Source organism: Podarcis gaigeae (assembly GCF_964106915.1).
Source record: "Podarcis gaigeae genome assembly, chromosome: 15".
Taxonomy (NCBI): Eukaryota; Metazoa; Chordata; class Lepidosauria; order Squamata; family Lacertidae; genus Podarcis; species Podarcis gaigeae.
This window is the reverse complement of record NC_139692.1, coordinates 1,615,767-1,636,625: the sequence shown is the minus strand read 5'-3', so window position 1 is coordinate 1,636,625 and position 20,859 is coordinate 1,615,767. Positions and strand designations below refer to the sequence as shown.

General features: G+C 45.5%; 1 protein-coding gene across 3 annotated transcripts in view; it reads right to left on the bottom strand.

Moving 5' to 3' along the window:
• Positions 1–2,276: 2,276 nt before the first annotated feature.
• Positions 2,277–20,859, bottom strand: part of BMP1 (bone morphogenetic protein 1) — a 162,226-nt gene continuing 143,643 nt past the window's right edge. For 2 of the 3 annotated variants that reach the window (XM_083713470.1, XM_083713471.1), the window contains exons 16-20: positions 11,208–11,333; positions 8,097–8,224; positions 7,118–7,331; positions 6,076–6,326; positions 2,277–2,943 (exon numbers count right to left, since the gene is read on the bottom strand). In XM_083713470.1, the coding sequence (XP_083569596.1) occupies positions 2,809–2,943; positions 6,076–6,326; positions 7,118–7,331; positions 8,097–8,224; positions 11,208–11,333 (854 nt within the window). In that variant the 3' untranslated portion in view covers positions 2,277–2,808. Of the gene's footprint in view, positions 2,944–6,075; positions 6,327–7,117; positions 7,332–8,096; positions 8,225–11,207; positions 12,599–20,859 lie in introns of all 3 variants that reach the window. The other variant, XR_014558116.1, reaches the window with a different exon arrangement.

Here is a 20,859-nt window from a genome sequence, read left to right as displayed (position 1 = left end):
GCTTATGTGTCCATGCCAATAGCCAAAATATGTAGAAAAGAATGAGGATATGTGAGTATTATCCCCACAATTTGCATGCCCAATGAAATGAATGAGAACTGCACCGGTAGCTGCCAATTCATCAATGAGGCATAAGGAGAACTTTCTGGTAGATGGTGACCTGTGTTGGTCAGCACCAAAGCATCTCAAGTGCTGGATAACTGAGATTCAAACTCAATAGCTGTGTCATGAGTATCACTGCAAATACTTCCCAGCATCATTTATTATTGGGCTCATCCCCATTACACAGAGAGCTTAAGCCACTTCCAAGAACATGTGATGTGAAGACTCCATGCAGTAACTGGCTTCCACGCTGCAGCATCTGTTTGGAGCTGCCTCTGGGCATTTCCTGTGGCCCTTGTGTGGCTGCTGCCGCATAGGGAGTAGTCCTTTTACTACTTTTAGATGTAAGGAGTTGCTTACTAGCGAGCCATAGGAGGTAGCAGGGAATTCATTATTTGTTCCCCATAATGCTTTCATGCGACCTCCAATTCTGATTTTACTCCTTTAGGGACAAATGACTGGAATCAAACCTACTCTGCTCCCTTGGCCCCAGGCCAGATGATGGGAGCTATACCCTTCTCACTCATATTTTGTTCAAGTTCAGTGCTCCCTTTTTTTCTTCATCTCATTTATCACACAGATTGCCATAACTTGCCTCTGTTCGCATTGCTGCAGCCCAATGAATGTAGGAGCAAGTTCACAGCTGGACTTTGAATATGTATAACCCAAAGTGACTACTTGAGCCACTGTGATGGAGTGCAGTGCTGGACTAAAACCAACCAGCTAGAGTACAATTTTTGTTTAGCTATGAGACTCCAATGACCGTGTGTCAGTCAGTCATCTGCTCTCAGCATCATTTAGTTCACAGGTTGTGTGAAGAAGTGAACTGAGTGTTTTCTCATGCTGACATATTCTTGGTGGTACTTGCAATGTGAGAATGTTCATGCTTTTAGTGCAGTGAATACCTTCCTTGGGGTCCCAGGAAACCTCCAACACCCACCGTCCTTTTGTTGAACTTTCCATCTGCAAAGAAGGGCTGGCTGGCTTTTCCTCAAAGGGAAGGAAAAATGGCCAGGTTAGTCACCTGTACGAATAACTCTAACTCAATGCATACCTGTGCAAAAAAGAAAAGATGGTAATGGGGTCCAGAGACCAGGAGACTCTGGTGAAATGCTCTTCTGGGCCACGGCCTTCTTGCAGGGCCTTGGGAAAGAGTTCCTCTTTTCTGAAGACTTCATAAGAAGATGAGTGAAATAAGGGCCACAATCCCAAACAGCTGAATGAACTGGTATAGGATTGGGCACAGTAGCGAGCGCTATTTTGAACACCTTTTCTACAGCTGCTCAGCAAAATGGTCAAGTCTGCATTCCTTTTAAAAACCAGTTGCAATAAAAGTTCTCAAGTAACATATGCTTTTCTGCTGGCCAAATATCTGGCTTCTAGAATTGTGAAAAAGGACTGTGGAACATTCTACTATTCATGGTTCCATGGAGATACATTTACAGTCATCTAAAAGTAGCTTGGGCATTCATCCCCCCAAGATTCAGACAATGAATTCCACAGAAATTAGGAGAGTTGAAAGTACAGCCCCCCCAAAGAAACTGCAGCTAAGCTGATGCCTGAGCTGAGGACACTGAGAGTTCACAGCATCTATTTCCAGCGTCAGAGGAAGTAGGCTTCCAAATCCCACTTGCTGGGGATCACAAGTGGGGAGAGCGCACTTGCACTTAGGTCCTGTGAGAAAAGGATGATGGACTAGATGGGTCTTTGGCCTAATCCAGGAGCGCTCTTACTTATGTTCCCACTTGAGCAGGAAGTGAATGGCAGGAAGAATGAACAGGAAACCAGAAGGGAAGGTGATCACTAGAGAAAAAACAAACCATCCCAAAAGGAAAGTGCAGCTGGAATGGGGGAAAAGAAAGAAATGGCCAAAACCCCATTTGAAACAGCTTCAGAAAGAGAATTGCACAGAACCAGAACGAAAAAGGAACCCATGAAAATAAAGATTCACACGGTAATTTCATTAATTCTGGTTGTAGTACTTTCCCTTTTTGTAGGTCTGGACAAGTGGGGACTGCACGTTCTGCTTTTACTCCAAGTAAAAATTTAATTTAAAAATAAAAAAGTTAATGAAGGAGCAAGAAGTTTTCAAGTTACATTTTTCTTGGTAATGGAATATTTTTTTTAAAAAAATCTCACAATAGTAAACGTTTAAAGAGGCTGTTGTGCATCTCTTGAGAAGTACAAGAAAGAGTGTTTATTACATCATTACAACAGATAAGACAGCTTCTGCAAGCATGGCAGTCTCTCCACTGCAATTGGGTCTGTATAGTCAGACACTTTGCTGGTCAACCTGCTTTATAGAGTTTATAAAGGAAAATGTCTGCCATAGGTTGGATTTCCCAGCATTTAAATCATAACCTCCAGGACTGGGAGAGAGCCGTGCAGACAAAGAATCAAACTGTAAATGGAAGCTGTGAAGTGGTTAGTCCTGGAGACACTCTGCTCAAGAAACAAAGAGGCACAGAAACGGACATTTGTTTTTTAAATGAAAGGACTCCCCCGAGACAAGTCTGTGTGAGCAGCTGGCAGCACCTTTGCTTTTGCTTGAGTGTTTCACACTCTGAGGTGTATTGTGTTTTTCTCCTTCCAGTCTATTTGAATTTTCTCCAGAGTGTCTTTTTCCTTTTTCTGCAGACAGTGGAGACCTGCCCCTCCAGTACTGGAAGGCTTGCTCTCCTGCGTAGGGTGTTGGGCGGCCAGAGATCACTTCCGTGTGTGCAGCGTGTCTTGGAACTTGGTACTGGTGTAGCGCAGGTGGAAGCCCTTCTTGTTAATGGTGTCATCTGAGTGGAATCTCACCATCACGGAGTCACCAGCAGAATAGACCTCTTCTGGAGGCTAGCAGGAAGGAAGGATCAAGAGAGAGAACAGGTAAGATGAACTGGGGAGACACGATTCCTTCTTAACCCTAAGAGGTAAGATCCTGCCTTCCTCAGGATAGGCAGGCTTATGTTCCATCCGTGCCCTCCAAAATCCAGTTTCTGTACCTTGAAAACCCAAATCTGTGCTTGAAATTAGGCAAGTCAAGCAGTGGTGGTTGAATTTGCATAGGAGGCCGAGCTGATTGGTGCCAGTAATTAAGCCTCTGCAAAGAGATGTTGCGGGGGGGGGGGTGACGTAGGGGGGCAAGGAAGCTCCTCCTTTCTCAGCATGCTCCTGCTTTTGCCATTATCCTGGCAAAGTGTACTGAAGAGTTGCAAATACACTACTTTTCAATTTTGCCTGCCTTTCTATTTGGCCTCTCAGTTTCAAGTGCTGCCCAAGGTTGCACCAGGTGGTCTCACAAATGCATTATAATGGGAGAGGAAATGTGCTATAGTAAAATTGCTGGTGAACAAGGGCTGGGGATTTCCATGCAGCCCTAAATATACCTGAGTGACCTTGAGCCCATCACTATCTCCCAGCCTAAGCTTCCTCGCAGGGTTATTGTGAAGACAGGAAGGAACCATATTTTCTACCATGAGCTTTTTGGACGATGGGAAGAATAAAAATGTAATAGTTAGATGGATAGATGTTTGGAAAGAGGGGAAACGGTCTTTGCTACATTACTTAAAGTCTGTAAGGGATGTAAGTGAAGTACAGGGCTCCCTCGGCTTACAGGCGCTTCAGGTTACGCCTTTTCGGGTTGCGCACCGCACCGAACCCGCAAGTACTGGAATGGGTTACCTCTGGGTTTTGGCGCTCGCGCATGTGCAGAAATGCTAAGTAGCACTCTGCGCATGTGCAGAAGCACCAAATCGCAACCCGCGCATGCGCAGACGTGGCCCTGCGGGTTGCGAACGTTGCGGGTTGCGAATGTGCCTCCCGTACAGATCACGTTCACAACCCGAGGTTCCACTGCACCCATGCCGTGTACACATGATGATGCAGCAGAAATTCCAGGCTACTGCTGTAGAAATCTATGGTGCAAAGCTTACCATATTTTCCGCTCCATAGGACACACTTTTTCCCTCTTAAAAACTAAGGGGGAAAGTCTGTGCATCCTATGGAGCGAATGCAGGGGATCCCGCTCGCTGTCTTGGCTTCTTTGCTCTTTGGGGCTGGGGGGGAAACCCAGGGTTCCCCCGCAGCCCTGAGAAGCTCTAGGAGAAGCATAATATTTTTTTCTTGATTTCCCCCTCTAAAAACTAGGTGCGTCTTGTGGTCCGGTGCATCCTATAGAGGGGAAAATACCATAATATGCAATCCTATGCATGTCTACTCAGAAGTAAACCCCAGTGAGTTCAATGGAGCTTACAACCAGATAAGCAGGCATCTAGTTACAGCCTTAAATGCTTAATTATGGTATCTATCCTAACAGGGTTTAATCAACCTAGACTGGCTGCAGTAGTGTTTTTAGATTTCTATTTTATTCCAATTGTATTTACAGTGGTACCTCAGGTTAAGAACTTAATTCGTTTTGGAGGTCCGTTCTTAACCTGAAACTGTTCTTAACCTGAAGCACCACTTTAGCTAATGGGGCCTCCTGCTGCTGCTACACCGCCAGAGCATGATTTCTGTTCTCATCCTGAGCAAAGTTCTTAACCCGAGGTCCTATTTCTGGGTTAGCGGAGTCTGTAACCTGAAGCGTCTGTAACCCGAGGTACCACTGTATTGGGCTTCATTGGATCCAAATATTCCAGCAAGGGTTGGAGTAGAAAAGGATATGGAGTCAGGCTCAGGCTGTATGGCAAATCAGTCAGGAGAAAGAAGTCCACAAAAGAGGAGTTAAGTTCTCCTCCGTGCCCCCATATTATTAGGTTATGCTTATGCAACAATGTTAAAATATGTTTACAATGGTACCTCGGGTTACATATGCTTCAGGTTACATACGCTTCAGGTTACAGACTCTGCTAACCCAGAAATAGTACCTCGGGTTAAGAACTTTGTTTCAGGATGAGAACATAAATCGTGCTCCGGCAGTGCGACATCAGCAGGAGGCCCCATTAACTAAAGTGGTGCTTCAGGTTAAGAACAGTTTCAGGTTAAGAACAGACCTCCAGAAGTTACTAAGTTCGTAACCCGAGGTACCACTGTAATTATCTCTATTTTAGCAACATTCTCAACAGGGCTCATGCAAAACATTTCTGTTGCTTGAGGTCAAAAAGAAGAGGTCACCCTGTCCTACTCTATGAACTGCCAGCTGGCCAGACTGGCCCTTGAACCTGGCTCTCCCACGGCCCCTGAGGGCAGCCGGCTGGCCAGGTGGCACACACAGCGGGGTGCGGCCTCCCGCCCTGGCTGCTGCTGCTCCTTGCCCCCCCCATTACCTGCCACCTGAGGCAGCTGCCTCACTGCCTGCCTTATGACACCCTTGATGCTTAATGGGTTTTTTAAAGTGGTTTTTTAAAAAAATTAACATTATTAGCATTACAGTGTTATAGCACTGAACCTCTCTTTCATGAAAAGAAAAGAAGGCTAACTGGATTATCTTTTTTTACTGCTAATTAAAAGAGTGATAAAAAAATGAACCAGGCATATATGTCAGCTATTGCAATGGTTATAAATGAGCTGTGATAGGGTCATATGCTCATTATGCCTACGTAAATGAAAGCAACCCTTCTTTTCAAAAACCTGCAACAGTAGCACTGAAGGCATTTATTCCTTCTTCTGAAAAAGAAAGATGGAAGAACCACAAGGGAAAAGGCTCACCTGGCCGTGTGGCTGTGCCTTTACAAGTCATCCTGGGGCTCTTGGGAAGATAAATTTTGTGCTGTTTTCATACGGACAAAGAAACAGCGGACATCCTACAGAATTACAGTCTTGCCCCTTGACACCATAACAAAGTTAGAAACGGTTTGCCCAAGTTCTAAAGATAAGCAATTCACCAGAGTCACTTCTGTCTTATTATATAGATATGCATTCTGCTCCTGTCCCAATTTTATCATCTAAGTGCTTTGTGCCATCTTTGTTTTGTGTTTCCGCCAGAGAGAGACTCCTGGAACAGTTGCACAAGAAGAAAGCAAGAGGGGTACTAAGCAAGTAGCTCACCCCAGAGCCGCAGTAGCGTCCCAAACGGGGGGCTGTCCCGTCATAGCCATCAAACAGCTCCATGTAGTCATAGCCACAGTCTGCCTCTTCCTCAATCTCAAATGTCTGGAAGATGAGCTCCACTCCATAGCCTTCTTCAGCCACAATCACCCATTCGCACTCCGAGCCTCCAGGGTAGTTGTTGTCTCCAAACTGGGCATGAGAATAGAGATCCTTGGTTTTTACTTCAGCTCGCATCTGGCCTCCACATTCTAGAAATAAGAACAAACACACAGTGGAATTCTTGGTTGCCCCAAAAGAAAGTGCACCCTTCACACAGTGAGTGAAGCAGACAAGATGAGTCATTTGCTAGCCAACAGAAATCCCACCCCACTCTTCTAGACAGCTGGATTTGGCTAGACATCCCTTAGCTGGGATCTCGGAAGTGCCTTCAGTCCACCTAGTCTAGTGTTTTCAGTTCAGTTTGGCAGTGGTTTTCCAGAGTCCTGAATAAAGTCTTCCTCATCACCTGCTTCTTGAACCTTTCTTTCCTAAACTCACCGTACCAGGACTTGAACTCGGGACCTTCTGCATCTAAGCATGTGCTCTATCGCTGAGCTATTCTCTCTCCACCAGGGCACTGACAAATGGTTCCCCATGGCAGGCGCTCACCAGGGAAGCGGTGAAATAAAGGCGTGTGGTCATCTTTAAACATTCCTGGGGGACTGGAGGGAGGGAAAGTGAGATGTTTAAGGTGCACCCACTTACACAGTAGGGCAGGGATGGTACCCTTCTATCTCCTATATGTGAATTACTGTTTTTTGACCAGAAAACCCTGGGATTATTTGATGCATCAGCTTCTTTTATAAGGCCTTCATAGCTACTATTCTGGTTTCCAGGGCTATTTTTCCAGCAGGAACTAGCAGGTATTCAGTTCCTGCCCCTCTCAGGTGAGTGCCATTGCCATTCTAAGAGAACGAGGGAGGAGCTCATGGTGAGTTCCGGCACCTCTTTTTCTAGAAAAACAGCACTGCTTTGGCAATGAACCAGTGCTGGGTGTTACCTGATGTGTAGGTTGCCTCAAAGCCTTTTCTTTGGACGGAGTTATCTGAAAAGAACCTGAGGAACATCCTGTTGCTAGAAGAGATAATGGGGTCTGGTTCTTTAGATCCACAAAACCGGCCCAGGACAGGAGCTTTGGCGTCTTTCCCATTGTAAACTTCCAGGTGATCATAAGTGCATTCTTGGTGGCCTTCGATATCCAGCTCCCGGATGGTCTGAAATAGGAAACTTGCTTACAAACACAGTGGGCAGCAAAGTGCAGCGCGTGGCTTTACTGAAGGACTGCTCTGCGGAGGGGATGGTGGCCACAGGCCACATCAGACTGCCTGGCCTCACACGACAAGACATTGCTTTGTCATGCAGACATACATTCATTCATACCCCCTTGCCTTGGCGGTTTCCAACTGGAAACCCAGATCATGACTCTCAAGGCTTAGTATTGATACTACGGCTGCCAGGTGCCAAATCCCAAGACGCTTCAGGTGCTGACTTTGGTGAGCCAGTTCACCGGGAGGACTAAAGTTTTTAGTTTTATGTTGAAACAAAAAAAATTCCTTCCAGTAGCACCTTAAAGACCAACTAAGTTAGTTCTTGGTATGAGCTTTCGTGTGCATGCACACTTCTTCAGATTTATGTTTGTATGTTTTATTTCACATGTGCATTGCTTTTTACTGAAAGCAGCCCAGAGACATTAGTGTTATGGAGTGGCATACAAATAACAAAGATTGTCGTCTCCCAGAGGTGATGTTTCAGGGTTCTTGGTTTTTTTTAATCATCAGCAAAGAACCACCCTTCCTTCCACAAAAATTCTGCGAAAACAACCTGTTGTTATTTATGGTAAGGGACTCCCCACCTGACCCCTTATTTGCCCGCATCTGTTCCTGGTGAGTTAAGAGGACTGCCAGTCTAAATGCAGTTTGAAACCCTGTTGATCTATGCCTTGTTTTTCCTTCTAACACTCTTCTCTCCTGCTCAGTTACCAGTTTGACACGGTGTCCTGGCGTCGTTGTTATTGCCCAGGTGCATTCCTTCTTGCTTGGGTATTTATCAGGCCAGTTTGGGCTGGTGATGGTTGCAGTGATGGAAGTCATTTTGTGATCACAGCCAGCTGTAAGAAGTGGGACTCAGTAAATAGACAGATGCCATGAAGTCTACTTTCTATTTCCATTCCATCTTTCTTTATCCACCACATACAAGGTCACTACAGACAGTTGTTGATGAAATGGCCACAGAGAAAATAGGAAGGACCTTTACTAATCTATCAGAATATTTCTCTATCTAGTCTTGTATTGCCTATACCAGACAGGCAGCAGCTGTTTTAGGCAGAGGTTTTTCCCTTTCAGCTAATCTCTTTCCTTTTAACTGAGGTTAGCAGGGACTGTACCTGCAACCTTCTGTATGAAAAGCTTGTGCTCTAAACCATGGAGATTTTCGGCCTCCCTGGGAATTAGATATAATGTTATGGATAGTCCAATGGGCACATTAACACTGCCTAAAATATTATATAGCATTTTAAACATGCAAAGTGCATTTGACTTCTCTCCTTGCCCCTCCACAATCCTGTGGAATAGGTCACAGTCTATCCCCACTTAGGGCCAAGAACTGAGCAGGGTAATTCATACCCCCATTGCTACAAGTCTACCAAGTCTCTCCCCTCAGCAACACCCACCCACAGCTCCTCCACCCGGCTTCATTCTAGTTCCACCCATTAACCCATCAGCCATGATAAATAAATTCAATCCTTGCGTTTATAGGTAGCGTCCCTCTGAAGATCACATGCAAGGGCATATGTTAGTTTCCCATGGCATTTGGCTGGACTTGCCCAAGGCCACAGACAGGAGCACAGGGAAAAGGTGGGGAGTCTGGGCCACAATGTGCTATCCATTTCCCTTCAGTTAATTTACACCCCACCACAAAGAAACCTGCCCAAACAAATTCCCTTTGAATTTACCTGCTAAATACTCACTTCCCACCCAGATTCCACCACAATCAATTCTTCTGCTTTTCTCTCACTCATTTCTCCTCTGCTCATCCTCCCCTAAATAAAGCTCTTTCTGGTCTCATTCATGCCTGCCCAGAACTCTCCTTAGATGCCACCAAGGTTGTAACAGCAGATGGATCCTCTGTTCCCCACCCTCTAGGTTTCTTGGGAGAAAGTGCAACTGTTGTCCTGGAAGAACACACTTGATGAGCCAGTCCAGCATGCAGCCACTGTGCTACCCCACCAAGCTCCTCCAAAGTAGCAAATTGTTAAAAAACACACGTTTGCATTAATGCTACTGCCAGAGCACCAGAAACCACCAAACAATCCAGTATTGAGATCCATGGAGTTTTCTCCCTTGAGATGACAGTTCAGGGGCAGCTTCTTCCATAAAGAGCACAGCATGATGAACCACACCGAAGGGACAGTGGCCTACCCACCCCTGTGAATCTACAGCACAAAACAGATCTGATTCTTGATCTTCCAAATCTAGTCTGGCACCTTCTCTGCTGAACCCCAACAACTTTCAAGTGAGAGCAAGCACAGTACATTTGCCAGACTAGTTCTTCAGCAAGCAGTGAAACAATCAAGCCTGGGATCTGGTATCTGTGTAACAGTAAAAGGTAAAGGTAAAGGTACCCCTGCCCGTACGGGCCAGTCTTGACAGACTCTGGGGTTGTGCGCCCATCTCACTTAAGAGGCCAGGGGCCAGCGCTGTCCGGAGACACTTCCGGGTCACGTGGCCAGCGTGACAAAGCTGCATCTGGCGAGTCAGAGCCGCACACGGAAACGCCGTTTACCTTCCCGCTGGTAAGCGGTCCCTATTTATCTACTTGCACCCGGAGGTGCTTTCGAACTGCTAGGTTGGCAGGCGCTGGGACCGAGCAGCGGGAGCGCACCCCGCCGCAGGGATTCGAACCGCCGACCTTTCGATCGGCAAGTCCTAGGCGCTGAGGCTTTAACCCACAGCGCCACCTGCGTCCCCCTGTGTAACAGTACATTGCATTAAAGCAGGGTAGGAGAACAGGATTCAACCCATGGGCCAAATACTGACCTCCCTAACCCTCTGCAAGCCATTTTGATGAGTGGATGCAGACTCCCTCCTGCCAATCACCCGATGTCACAATGGCAAAACAAAAAATACTTATTGGCGGACACAGCTGGAGTTGCACCTACAAAGGAGGAGCATTTGCACTGTGGATTCTTGGGCTTGCTGCAAGTGCAGATCCCAGCCAGCTTGCTGTAGGTGCCCATCAGCTGTTGGCTGCCTACATGAAGTCCGCTGGGATGTGCTGTGCTACCAAGTTCCCGAAGTGGAACTCCCTTGTGCAGCTAATTGGGGCAGGCTTGCTGCCAGCACCAATAAGTAAACTGGCCCTGAGAAGAAGCACTTTTAAGGCTTCAAATTGTTCCACAGCAGCTGCATTTTCACCTGCCCCACATCTGATATCACATATGACATCAGAGGTGGGACACATGGGTGCCTCACAGGGGGAAATTGTGATCTATGCTTTAGGGCCTCTTGATGTGTGCAGGCTACAAGTTCCCCACCCCTATATTCAAAGCAAGGATGGGGAACCTGTGACATTCCAGATGTTGTTCCTGCTCCCACTCCCATCAGCCAGCAGCACCAGGGTTCAGGGGACATGTAGTCCAACATCATCTGCAAAGCCACAGGCTCTCTACCCCGGCATTAAATACTACTACAAAAACCTGACCCTGGCCCCATATCTTCCCTTGCCCCATGGACACCCCTAGTTCCATGGAGCACAGGGGGCTGCCCTATGCCCTTGCTTCATCTCGCCCAGTCTTGCCTATTCTTAACTGGCAGCAACTCTCCCGCTTCATAGGCAGAAAAAGATCTTTCCCTCCGCCTGCTCCCTCTTCCTGGGGATGCGGCCAGGGATTGAAAGTGGGGTCCTCTGTATGCAAAACATGTTAAGAAAGTGGTCAACAGCTGGCACGTATTACACAGATGGAGGGCATCTATCTTGCATCGCTGGACCCAACCAACCTTTTATGCCTATGGATTTTCAGACAAGGATTTTGGCATTGGCACTGGGAGATCCACAAGGGGGACCCTTTTCACCAAGAAAACCATGTAACGCACCTTCTTTGCAGTCATGCTTGTTGTCGTGCAGCACAAAGCCGCTGCGGCACTGGCACTCGTAGCTGCCAAAAGTGTTCAGGCACTCGTGCTGGCATCCACCATTATCCTTCGAGCATTCATCTTTGTCTAGGAAAGAAGCGTCACTTGCTTAGCAGCTGCCCCCTGCTGACCAACACAGGTATTGTAGACAAAGTGGCATCTAGATCAGCTGAATTAATTTGAAACCTGGCAACTTCCTCCCAGTGTCAGTGAGCCCATGGCATGATTTCAGCAAGATTAAGTCCTTCATAAATTCTATGGTTTACCACACGATTTGAGTCCTCCCTCAACAAGGGAGAACAAAACACTTTGGGCCAGTTTATGCAATCAGCAGAATAAAACAGTAGAGCTATTCCTGGGCGGTAGCAGTCCTCAAGTAATGGAAGTTTGAAGGCCCCCTCCCAATGAAGCAGCATGTCAAGAGCAGTTTTGTCTCGCCTTCTCCCAGAGAAATGTGCAGAGAGGGGCCTTCAGGAACTGTCTATAGTTGTCCATAGTCCAACAAAAGCTTTTCCACTTGAGTCTGCTGACTGAATAAACTGGACTTTTCATGCCACTGCTTGCCTCTTCCTTGCTTTATGTTAGGCTAGGTTAGTGACTGTTCTTCCGACGGGGCCATTTGACTCCAGCACCTCCCCCGCCTGTTCTCAGAATGCAGAAAGAAACTACCAAAGCACCAAGCTACTCTGATGCTCAGCACCACCCAGATTGGCAGGACAGCCCCTCACTAAGTCTCTCAGCAGCACAAATCAGGATTCCACAGCATGTGAACAGTAAAATGGATGGTGCCAGAGCCCATAATCCTAGCCAAGACTACCCTCTATGTACGGATGATGCTACACAGCACATAACAAATGGGCATAACCATTACCTGCTTACTGAACAGATAAACAAGAAGAAAAACAGACACATGGACAACAAGGAGATGCAGGAAAGAGACTAGGACATGGTGCCCCTCTTTACTTATCAATGGAAAATGTCACAGACACAATAAAAAGGCAAAAACAAGGTCAGCTGGTCAATGACAAACCAGAGAAATCGAAAAACAACAACGAATGTTAAAAGCACCAGCAATCAGTTCAGTCAAGAAAGGATTTGGGGAGTTCTGTTGGGGCAACGAATAGGGCTGTTTTCTTGATGGCAAAACCTCCAAGGTTAGGGTAGAACAAAGGAGGAGGGTTCTCCCTGTCTTGGGGAACATGAGGAATACTGATGAACCCATTCCTTTGGAGGTGCTGTGGAGTTCCTGAGAAACAAATGGAAGGGCAGCCAAGTTCAGTATGGGGCTTGTGTGCGCTTCTTCAGGCGAAATTTCAAGCCTGGAGGACGCATTTTCGGTAGCTGGTTCTTTTCTGAAATGAGAGAGGGAGAAAAGATGAGAGGAAGTACAAGGGAATGGGCTGAGGTGGGGAAAAATAATGTTACTTTTAAAGAATCAGTTGGAGGGGCATGCAGTGAGAGGCCATACTCTTACAGTGCATACCACAAACAGCCAAATTAAGAAGCAGCTAAGATACAGAGAGGGACACAGCTACAGGAAAGAGAGAGACTGCATCAAGAAGAGGCACTGCAGTCTGGTTGAAGGCAGAGGGGTCTAATAAGCTGATTCAACCTAAAGCACAGTTCCAGGACCTTCAGCCGAGCTTCAAGTGATGGCTATCAATGCAACTTTGGTGTACCTGTTTGCAGTAGAGACAAGGTTGAGACCTGGGAAGGATGCTACCCACAGCTCAAGAAACATCCTTGGAAGATGTTTAAGATCCTACCCTGTTAAATCAGCAGAAATTCTGGGTATGCCGAACTGTGGCATCCTAATCTAACAGCACAAAGAGAACTGAGATTTCCAGGGCCCAAAATCAAAGCCCCCAAAATGGCTCACTGCCAGATTACAGGAAGCAGTATTGGCAGGAGGCTCAGGAAGGTGCAAGCCAGAGGAGGATTGCTGATGCTCCATAAAGGAGAAACGTAATGTACCTGCACGCTTTTTCCCTTTGGGGCAAACAGCAGTTTGAATTTGGGTTATGAAAAGAGTGCTGTGGAAAGGGTTAAAAATACCTCTCCCCCACTTGATTTGGCTTCCCTACCCTGCTTAGAACTAAAACAAAAAAAGAGCAAGAACTTAAAAGCCAAAATGTTGGTTACAGATGTGCTGCTAGAACTCTGGCATGGCAAGAAAATTAGGCAAGCCACTTGCAACTGCCTCCCTTTCTCTCTCTGCTTTCAGGCAACCTTTGGTCTCAAGCAGGCAGAGGGCTGGGACAATTCTGCCGCTCACACCAATACTGTCCACTTAGTTGTCGTGTTCTGTCCCTTCCCACTTTTCTTGCCTGGTACTCTGATCCAATGCATCTCAGGTGTATACACATTCACACCATCCTCTCGTTTTTCTCAGAGAAAGAAATATATATAATCCCTTTTTTTCTTGGGCAGTTCTGGTGCTGCGTCTTTGGCAGGTGGGCCCTTTGCATGTGTGGGGAGAGGCCAGAAGACCTAATGTTCCTCTTTAAAGAGGAATTTGCTTCCTCACTAGGAAAGCTGGAAGTGATTACTCCCTCTGGGCTCCAACTGCGCCAGCTTTCCTCAGGACACATCCCAGGAAAAGAGTTGATGCAGCCTAATTGCTCCTTTACCTGTTTCTGATTTGGAATAGGGTCTACTGGAACTCTGCAACTTCTTACATCAGAAGGCCATCCATGGAGATGTCTAACTTGAAATGACACTGACCTGACACTGTTTGAACCTCTGGTATAGTAAAGAACACAAGGTGGCACTTGCGTACCTTTAAACCTTAAACTGTGCACGCAGATCCCAGAGCACTAAAGCACACAAGCCTAAGCCTGAGGTTGTGTGCATTTCTGAATCACAAACACAAAAGCTCTAACAAAACAGATACAACAAACAACAATTTAAGCAGAGTTGCATTATGCTAACATGTAATGGCCTCTGACTCTAAGGGCTGTTTGGATACTTGTTGACAAATATCACTGTTTTACATCTGCCTAAATAATAATAATTTTATTATTTATACCCCACCCATCTGGCTAGGTTTCCCCAGCCACTCTGGGCGGCTTTCAACAGAACACTGAAAACAGAATAAAACCTCAAACATTAAAAACTTCCCTAAACAGGGCTGCCTTCAGATGTCTTCTAAAAGTTGGATAGTTGTTTATTTCTTTGACATCTGATGGGAGGGCGTTCCACAGGGCGGGCGCCACTACTGAGAAGGCCCTCTGCCTGGTTCCCTGTAACCTCCCTTCTTGCAGTGAGGGAACAGCCAGAAGGCCCTCGGTGCTAGACCTCAGTGTCCAGGCTGAATGATGGGGGTGAAGATGCTCCTTCATCTTCCGAATGCTGCCGCATTCTGGATTAGTTGTACACAGTTTCTGGGTCACCTTCAAAGGTAGCCCCACATAGAGCGCATTTCAGTAGTCTAAGCGGGAGATAACTAAAGCATGCACCACTCTGGCAACACAGTCTCCAGGCAGGGATGGTTTCGGCCTGCGTACCAGATGGTGCTGGTAAACAGCTGCCCTGGACACAGAATTGACCTGTGCCTCCATGGACAGCTGTGAGTCCTAAATGACTCCCAGGCTGTGCACCTGGTCCTTCAGGGGCACAGTTGCCCCATTCAGGATCAGGGAGTCCCCCATACCGCTTTATCACTACCCGAAGGAGTCTCAAAGCGGCTAACAATCTCCTTTCCCTTCCTCCCCCACAACAAACACTCTGTGAGGTGAGTGAGGCTGAGAGACTTCCGAGAAGTGTGACTGGCCCAAGGTCACCCAGCAGCTGCAGGTGGAGGAGCAGGGAAGCGAACCCGGTTCCCCAGATTACGAGTCTACCGCTCTGAACCACTACACCACACACCACAAGACTTCATTTTGAATCATCAGAGAAGCACCAGGTACCTGCAGCACTTCCAGCTGCCCATGTATTCCTTGGTTGGCAGAAGCACCCTAGGATTGCTTTCTTACCGTCTGCCATCACTCTGATGATCCTGTCCTCTTGCTGAGGCAGAGGGATTCATTCTCATGCTAACCAGGCCTTGGGTTAGATGGTCCTCAGGGTCCTTCTGACACTACTGTTCTAGGATTCTACAATTCCTCAAGTGGACTCAGTGGTCTTTCTGCTGCCTACACTTTATTCGGCTCCAGACACAACCCACTGTGCTGAGAAGGGTAATTTTCCCCACAAGAAGGGCATGCACACAAATGTGTATTTGCTAGAGGAGCTGAAACACCAAGTAGTTTTTTTCCTGCATTCCCGACAAGGTTTTCCTACACCAGGGTTCTAGAGAGCTTGAGGAGAACATTAAAATGGCTTCTAGGGAGCTATTCTTCAGTTACTCTAGGTTGTTTGAGCTACATCACTAGGACAAGTGACAAATAATGGGGCTTGAGACAGTTTTGGAAAAGGAATCCAACGGAGGTTTCATCCTGCTGCTGGGCACCTGAAGATGTGCTACTGTGACCTGTGTGAGAAGAGACAGAAGGGCAGGAATTGGTTTATAGCTTTGCAAGTCTTGCATCTTTGGTCTTTGTAGAAGCAAGAAAAAAATGTACTTCCCTATTTACATTTTCTGCACATTCAGCATAAATATTTGCTGTCAAGGTGGCTAACAATTATAGATAAAATATAGCGCAAGGCAGGGGTGCCAGGTATGGGGGGTGCAAGGGCTTCAGTCCCCTCAATAATTTGAGGCAGGGGGCCCAGCCCCACCAATATGAAGGGGGGCTGTCACCCCCCACTGCCGCCAGGTGCCCTCCATGCATCCTTGCCCCCTCCTGGCACTTGCCACGGGGAGAAGAAGGCCCAGTGTGGAACCCAGCTCTGCACTCCCCATTCTCCCCCCCGGCGTGCGAGCACGTGTCACATGATGCACCCCTCCAATGTGGGGAGCAAGTAGGCACTCTGGCGCAAGGCATGCTGAAAAGATGAAACCCTTATATATAGTTGGAAGAGATAAAAACCATGAGAATCTTAAAATGTATATTTTAACATGAAATCAAAGCTAACCAATGTCTGGGGTTTGTTGAGCTTAAATGATGGTTCTGAGCTAATGTTAAAAAGCTGCCTATATATTTAAATATGTATACTGATGTACTTATACAATATATGAACGTGATTTTGTGTAATTTTCTTTATGGGTATTACAAGCAAGCAAGCAAGCAAGCAAGCAAGCAAGCAAGCAAGCAAGCAAGCAAATAAATAAATAAATAAAGGCAAAGACAAAAACTTCAAAATGAAAAACAACAGCTAAAACTGTAGCAAGGTTTGAGTGTTATTGATTTTCCACGTAGTTTCTGCTGCTGGCATTTAACTTTCTGCTTAAAGATCCCTCTTTTATCCCAAAAGTGAGAGATGGAGCTGCATTTAGTCTATTATTGTCACTCTGTCTCCTCTCCTCCTTTCCTGACGGTTTCACACAAGTGGCTTTAACTAGTTCTTGATTCAATCTTTTTTTTGTCATGTGACTATAAGCCTACATTACCCAGAATGCTCAGCTGCCTTGCATATGCCTCTCCTCTGCTTTGTCTTCTGCCTGAACAATGGCCAACCCCAACAGAATTTAAGTATTGCATATAAAAAGAGTTGTTGTCTTCTTGCTCCCTCGTGCCTCTCACCTCTCCCTCTTCCTTTTCTTTTTAAATATTCAAAAACAGAAAATGCTGACTGTTCCCCTTGCACCACCTATGCGTGCCCTGGTTGTGTGCTATGAATGACCCACCAGCTGAAAGTCAAAGCTGCAAGCCACAGGCCCCGTTCACAGGAGCCCAGGGATCCAGACAGCACCTAGCAGAGGAACACGCCCCCCAGGCAGTGCAGCTCTGGTGGTTTTGAAATGATAGGCTTAAAGGACTTCCGGAGGCGGCACCTCCGACAATGGCGGATTCCCTCTGATTCAGAGGGAGACAGCTCCACAGAAATCGGGTCTTACCACTGCAGCAAAGCGGGGACCCTTTCGAAAACCGCAGGCGGAAGAAGCCTGCGACCGTGGGACTCGGCGGGCACTGTTTGCGCCCCCCCCCCCCGTTTGGCAAAGGGACCCTACAAAGGGCTCCGGAGTGAGACGGGGATGGCGCGGTGCTGAGAGTTAATCGCTACTTCTGCAGAGCGAAGCTGCACAGCTGATGTCGGAGAGCGCTGTCCTCTTTCCTGTGATAATTCGGACTCTAAACAACAACCCGTGAGTAGGATAATTGAAACTTTTGGACTTAAAAATACCCTTAAATTTGAGCCAAGACGGGAAGGTGTAAACAGGAAGTCCGCCTCCCGTTCCTTGTATAAAGAACAAAGCAAAGATTTTACAAGCTAAAAGCCAGGTAAATTGACAGCCTGGAATTTCCTGCACTCTTAACCATCAATCCCCCTAGTCAGCAGGAGGAAAGGGGGGAAAATTGACTTTTTAATCCTGCAGAGAGTGTGTCAAGAAAGTAAGTCTCCACTGTCCCTAACCTGGGGACGGAATGACAGGAAAGAAACTGCCGGTGATCCTTGCAACTTGAATATAGAAAAATTTGACAGACAGAATTGGAAAAGGGGAAAAATAACTCCAATGCTGCCTTCTGCCTGTTTCTTTTATGCTGAAAGGAAACAAAATATCTGAAAATTGAAAGTAACTTTTTCCTTGCTGGTTACATTTTAAAAATGGACGCCAAAAAGTAACTACACCCCCTAGAGGAAGTCTGACAGTGTGTTTTGTTATAATTTATAAAGAGAACATTGTAACTGGGAAAACCAGACCGTGGGACTAGCTCCCTGACCTTGACAGAAATGACTAGAAAGGAAGTTTTATCTGCCCTGGACAAAATATGTGATGTGCTGCTGCAGCTGGATGAGAAAATGTCTTTGATGAATCAAAAGATGGACTATATAACAGCTGCAGTCAGCAAGAAGGTGCCAATGGGAGATGTAGTTACAGAAACTGCACAACAATTCATTCAGGAAGCTGGCTCAACAGAGCAAGTGCAAGGGCAGAGAAAGATGGAAGAGGCTGCGAATGCACCTCAAAAGACAAAGAGACTTCAAGTCCTACATGATCAAAAGTTGCAACATTGGGAAATGGAACTTGGAGGACACTGGCCAAATTTTGGACTTAAGAAATTTTTTATCTCTGGTGGGACTGTGAAACAGGTGGAAGATCATTTCTGGAATAATTGCTTTCTGGATTACAAACTAAATGTTGGGGAGCGCATCACCGGGGAATGGGACAACTGGATAAAAGGAAATGAAGAGTATTACTGTACGGAACTCCCCGGAGACTGGCTCCCCAAAGAGAAAGAGAAGAGAATGCGAAAGAACCCAACAGGGAATAAGGATGTATGTAATCACAAACAGAAACAAGAAAACCCGCAGAGGGGGCTTGGAAGTGACCTGAGGGCCTCAGATATTAGAACACAGGATTGAGGAGGACATAATGATATAAGGACTGACATTATCCGGAACCAGGAAAAGGGACACTGGATAAACTTAGAATGAGAAATGCTTTTTGTAACAAACCTATATTTATGGAATTAGTGTAATACTAATGAAATATTAAGAGCAGCTGGAAAGGAAGCAATTGGCTTTAGCAGAAAAGTTAATTATGGTTTAAATTTAATAATTTTAAAGATTAAGAAGATAAGATAAGATTAATGAGATTAATCTAAAAAATTGAAGTGGTTTGAGTAATAAGGGTGAATTTGCTGAATAAATTTTTAAATGGAATACAAAGAGGGAGGTGTGAGGAAGTCAGGAAAATAAGTAAAAGAATCTTGGATAATTTGAAAGGAGGGGTTTTATTTTTCCTTTTCTTTTTTTTCTTGTTTTTATGTTGAATTTTTGGTTTTTGTATTTTTTTGTGTTTAATTTCTTTTGTTGTCTTTGTAACCTTTTTTTCTTGTTGAAATTTAATAAAATATCATTTAAAAAAAAATAAAAATGAAATGATAGGCTTAAAGGAATCTCTTCCTTCATGCAGAGAACTGTTGCAGAGCTCACCCAACATAGTAAGTGATAATAAGAATAAGAATTTTTAAAAAAGTATGACTCTTATATTTTATATTAGACTGATACCTTTTAGGTTTAACTTTGCAAGCTTTCGAGCTACACAGAACTTGTGAGGCAGGAAAAGGCTGATGTTCACCGATGGCTTTTATTATCTTCAAAAGGCATTGCTCAGCTCTAACAACACTTCAACAAACAAAGTCTGCATGTTACTTGAACTCCTGATGTGGTAGCAAAATGCACATGCAGAGCAATCCTCGGAAGACAAGGATGCTCATTGAAGGGGCTTTGCACAACTTTCCCTCGTTGCCCAATCTCTGCCTCACTGGAGTCTGCAAATGGCAGCATGAAGGGGGTGCAGCTTGTGGAGACTGCAGTCCATCAAGCAATGGCTCTTCCCAACTGCTTTGCCCCCCCCCCCCCCCGCCTGAGGAGCCCCTCCCAGACCACGACTGGGAGCACAGCAGAAGCCACTAGGGAGAGAGAAGAGGAGTTCAGGGATATTTCTTTAAAAAATAATTCAGTTGTGTGTCCTTGTTTCTCAGTTTTGTGGTATTTTATGCATTGTGACTTGACATTATTTTTTATTGATTATTGTTTAGTAATTCTTTATTGTAACGGAGAAGTGTAAACTGTTTAATTCTTATTATTTGCTGATATTTAATTATACTGTTTACTACTACATTTTAATGGATTAATGCTTTGCCCAAATATTAATGAATATTGCTTTATTTTATATGTTGTTTATTTTAAAGCTATTGTGACTTTTTTGCATTGGGCCAGATTGTTATTAGGTGTGTGAACATTGCTGTCTATTTTGTTGTTTCTTCAGCTTGTAAACTGCCTTGTGAACAGAGTAAGGCGGTATACAAATTTAAAGTGAAATGAAAAAAATGACTGAATGTCTGTGGGAACCGAGTAGTGGGGATACAGATATGCTCTAAGCACACTGCCCAGCAGGGACCTGGTAATCCAAGATTTATGTTCAACAAGGTTCCAGATGAACTCTGAGATATCCCCACGGCACTGAACATTGCCACTTCTCAGTTCAGGCTACTTCCCAGGGTTGTTGTAAAGCAAAACATTGCTTTGAGCTCCTTGGCAGAAAACAAAAGCCACAACTTAACAATAGTTAATAATGTTCGCTGATGTTCTGGTGATGAGCTGGCAGTACTGTGACACACAATCTGATGAGAACGGGATAAAATCTGTATTTGTAACCAGTTTTGCTTTCTCTAGACAATCTGCATGGCCAGATTGTTCTGATTGGGATCACTTTGAACGCAGATTGCAGGGGCTGTGGCATGATGGCACAGGCCTGGTGGGCAAAGGTTTCCCAGGACTACTTTATCGTTATAATTTTTGCTTTAGAATTCAGTGCTACTCAGAAGCTTGATCTTGAGTCAGTAACTAATACCTCCAACATTCATTTTGTGTTTCATTTGCAAGGCCTGGTAGGGACATGATAGTACACAGATTAAGAAGGCTAAAAACATTCATCTTAACAGTGTCAAAAGTTCTTATATATAAACAGTCAATAAGGCCTCTGCTCAGGTGAGTTCCCTTGAACCATAAGGAAGAGGAAGATAACAAGGTACTCACCCTGCTGCCTCTGAAGTCTTGTTGG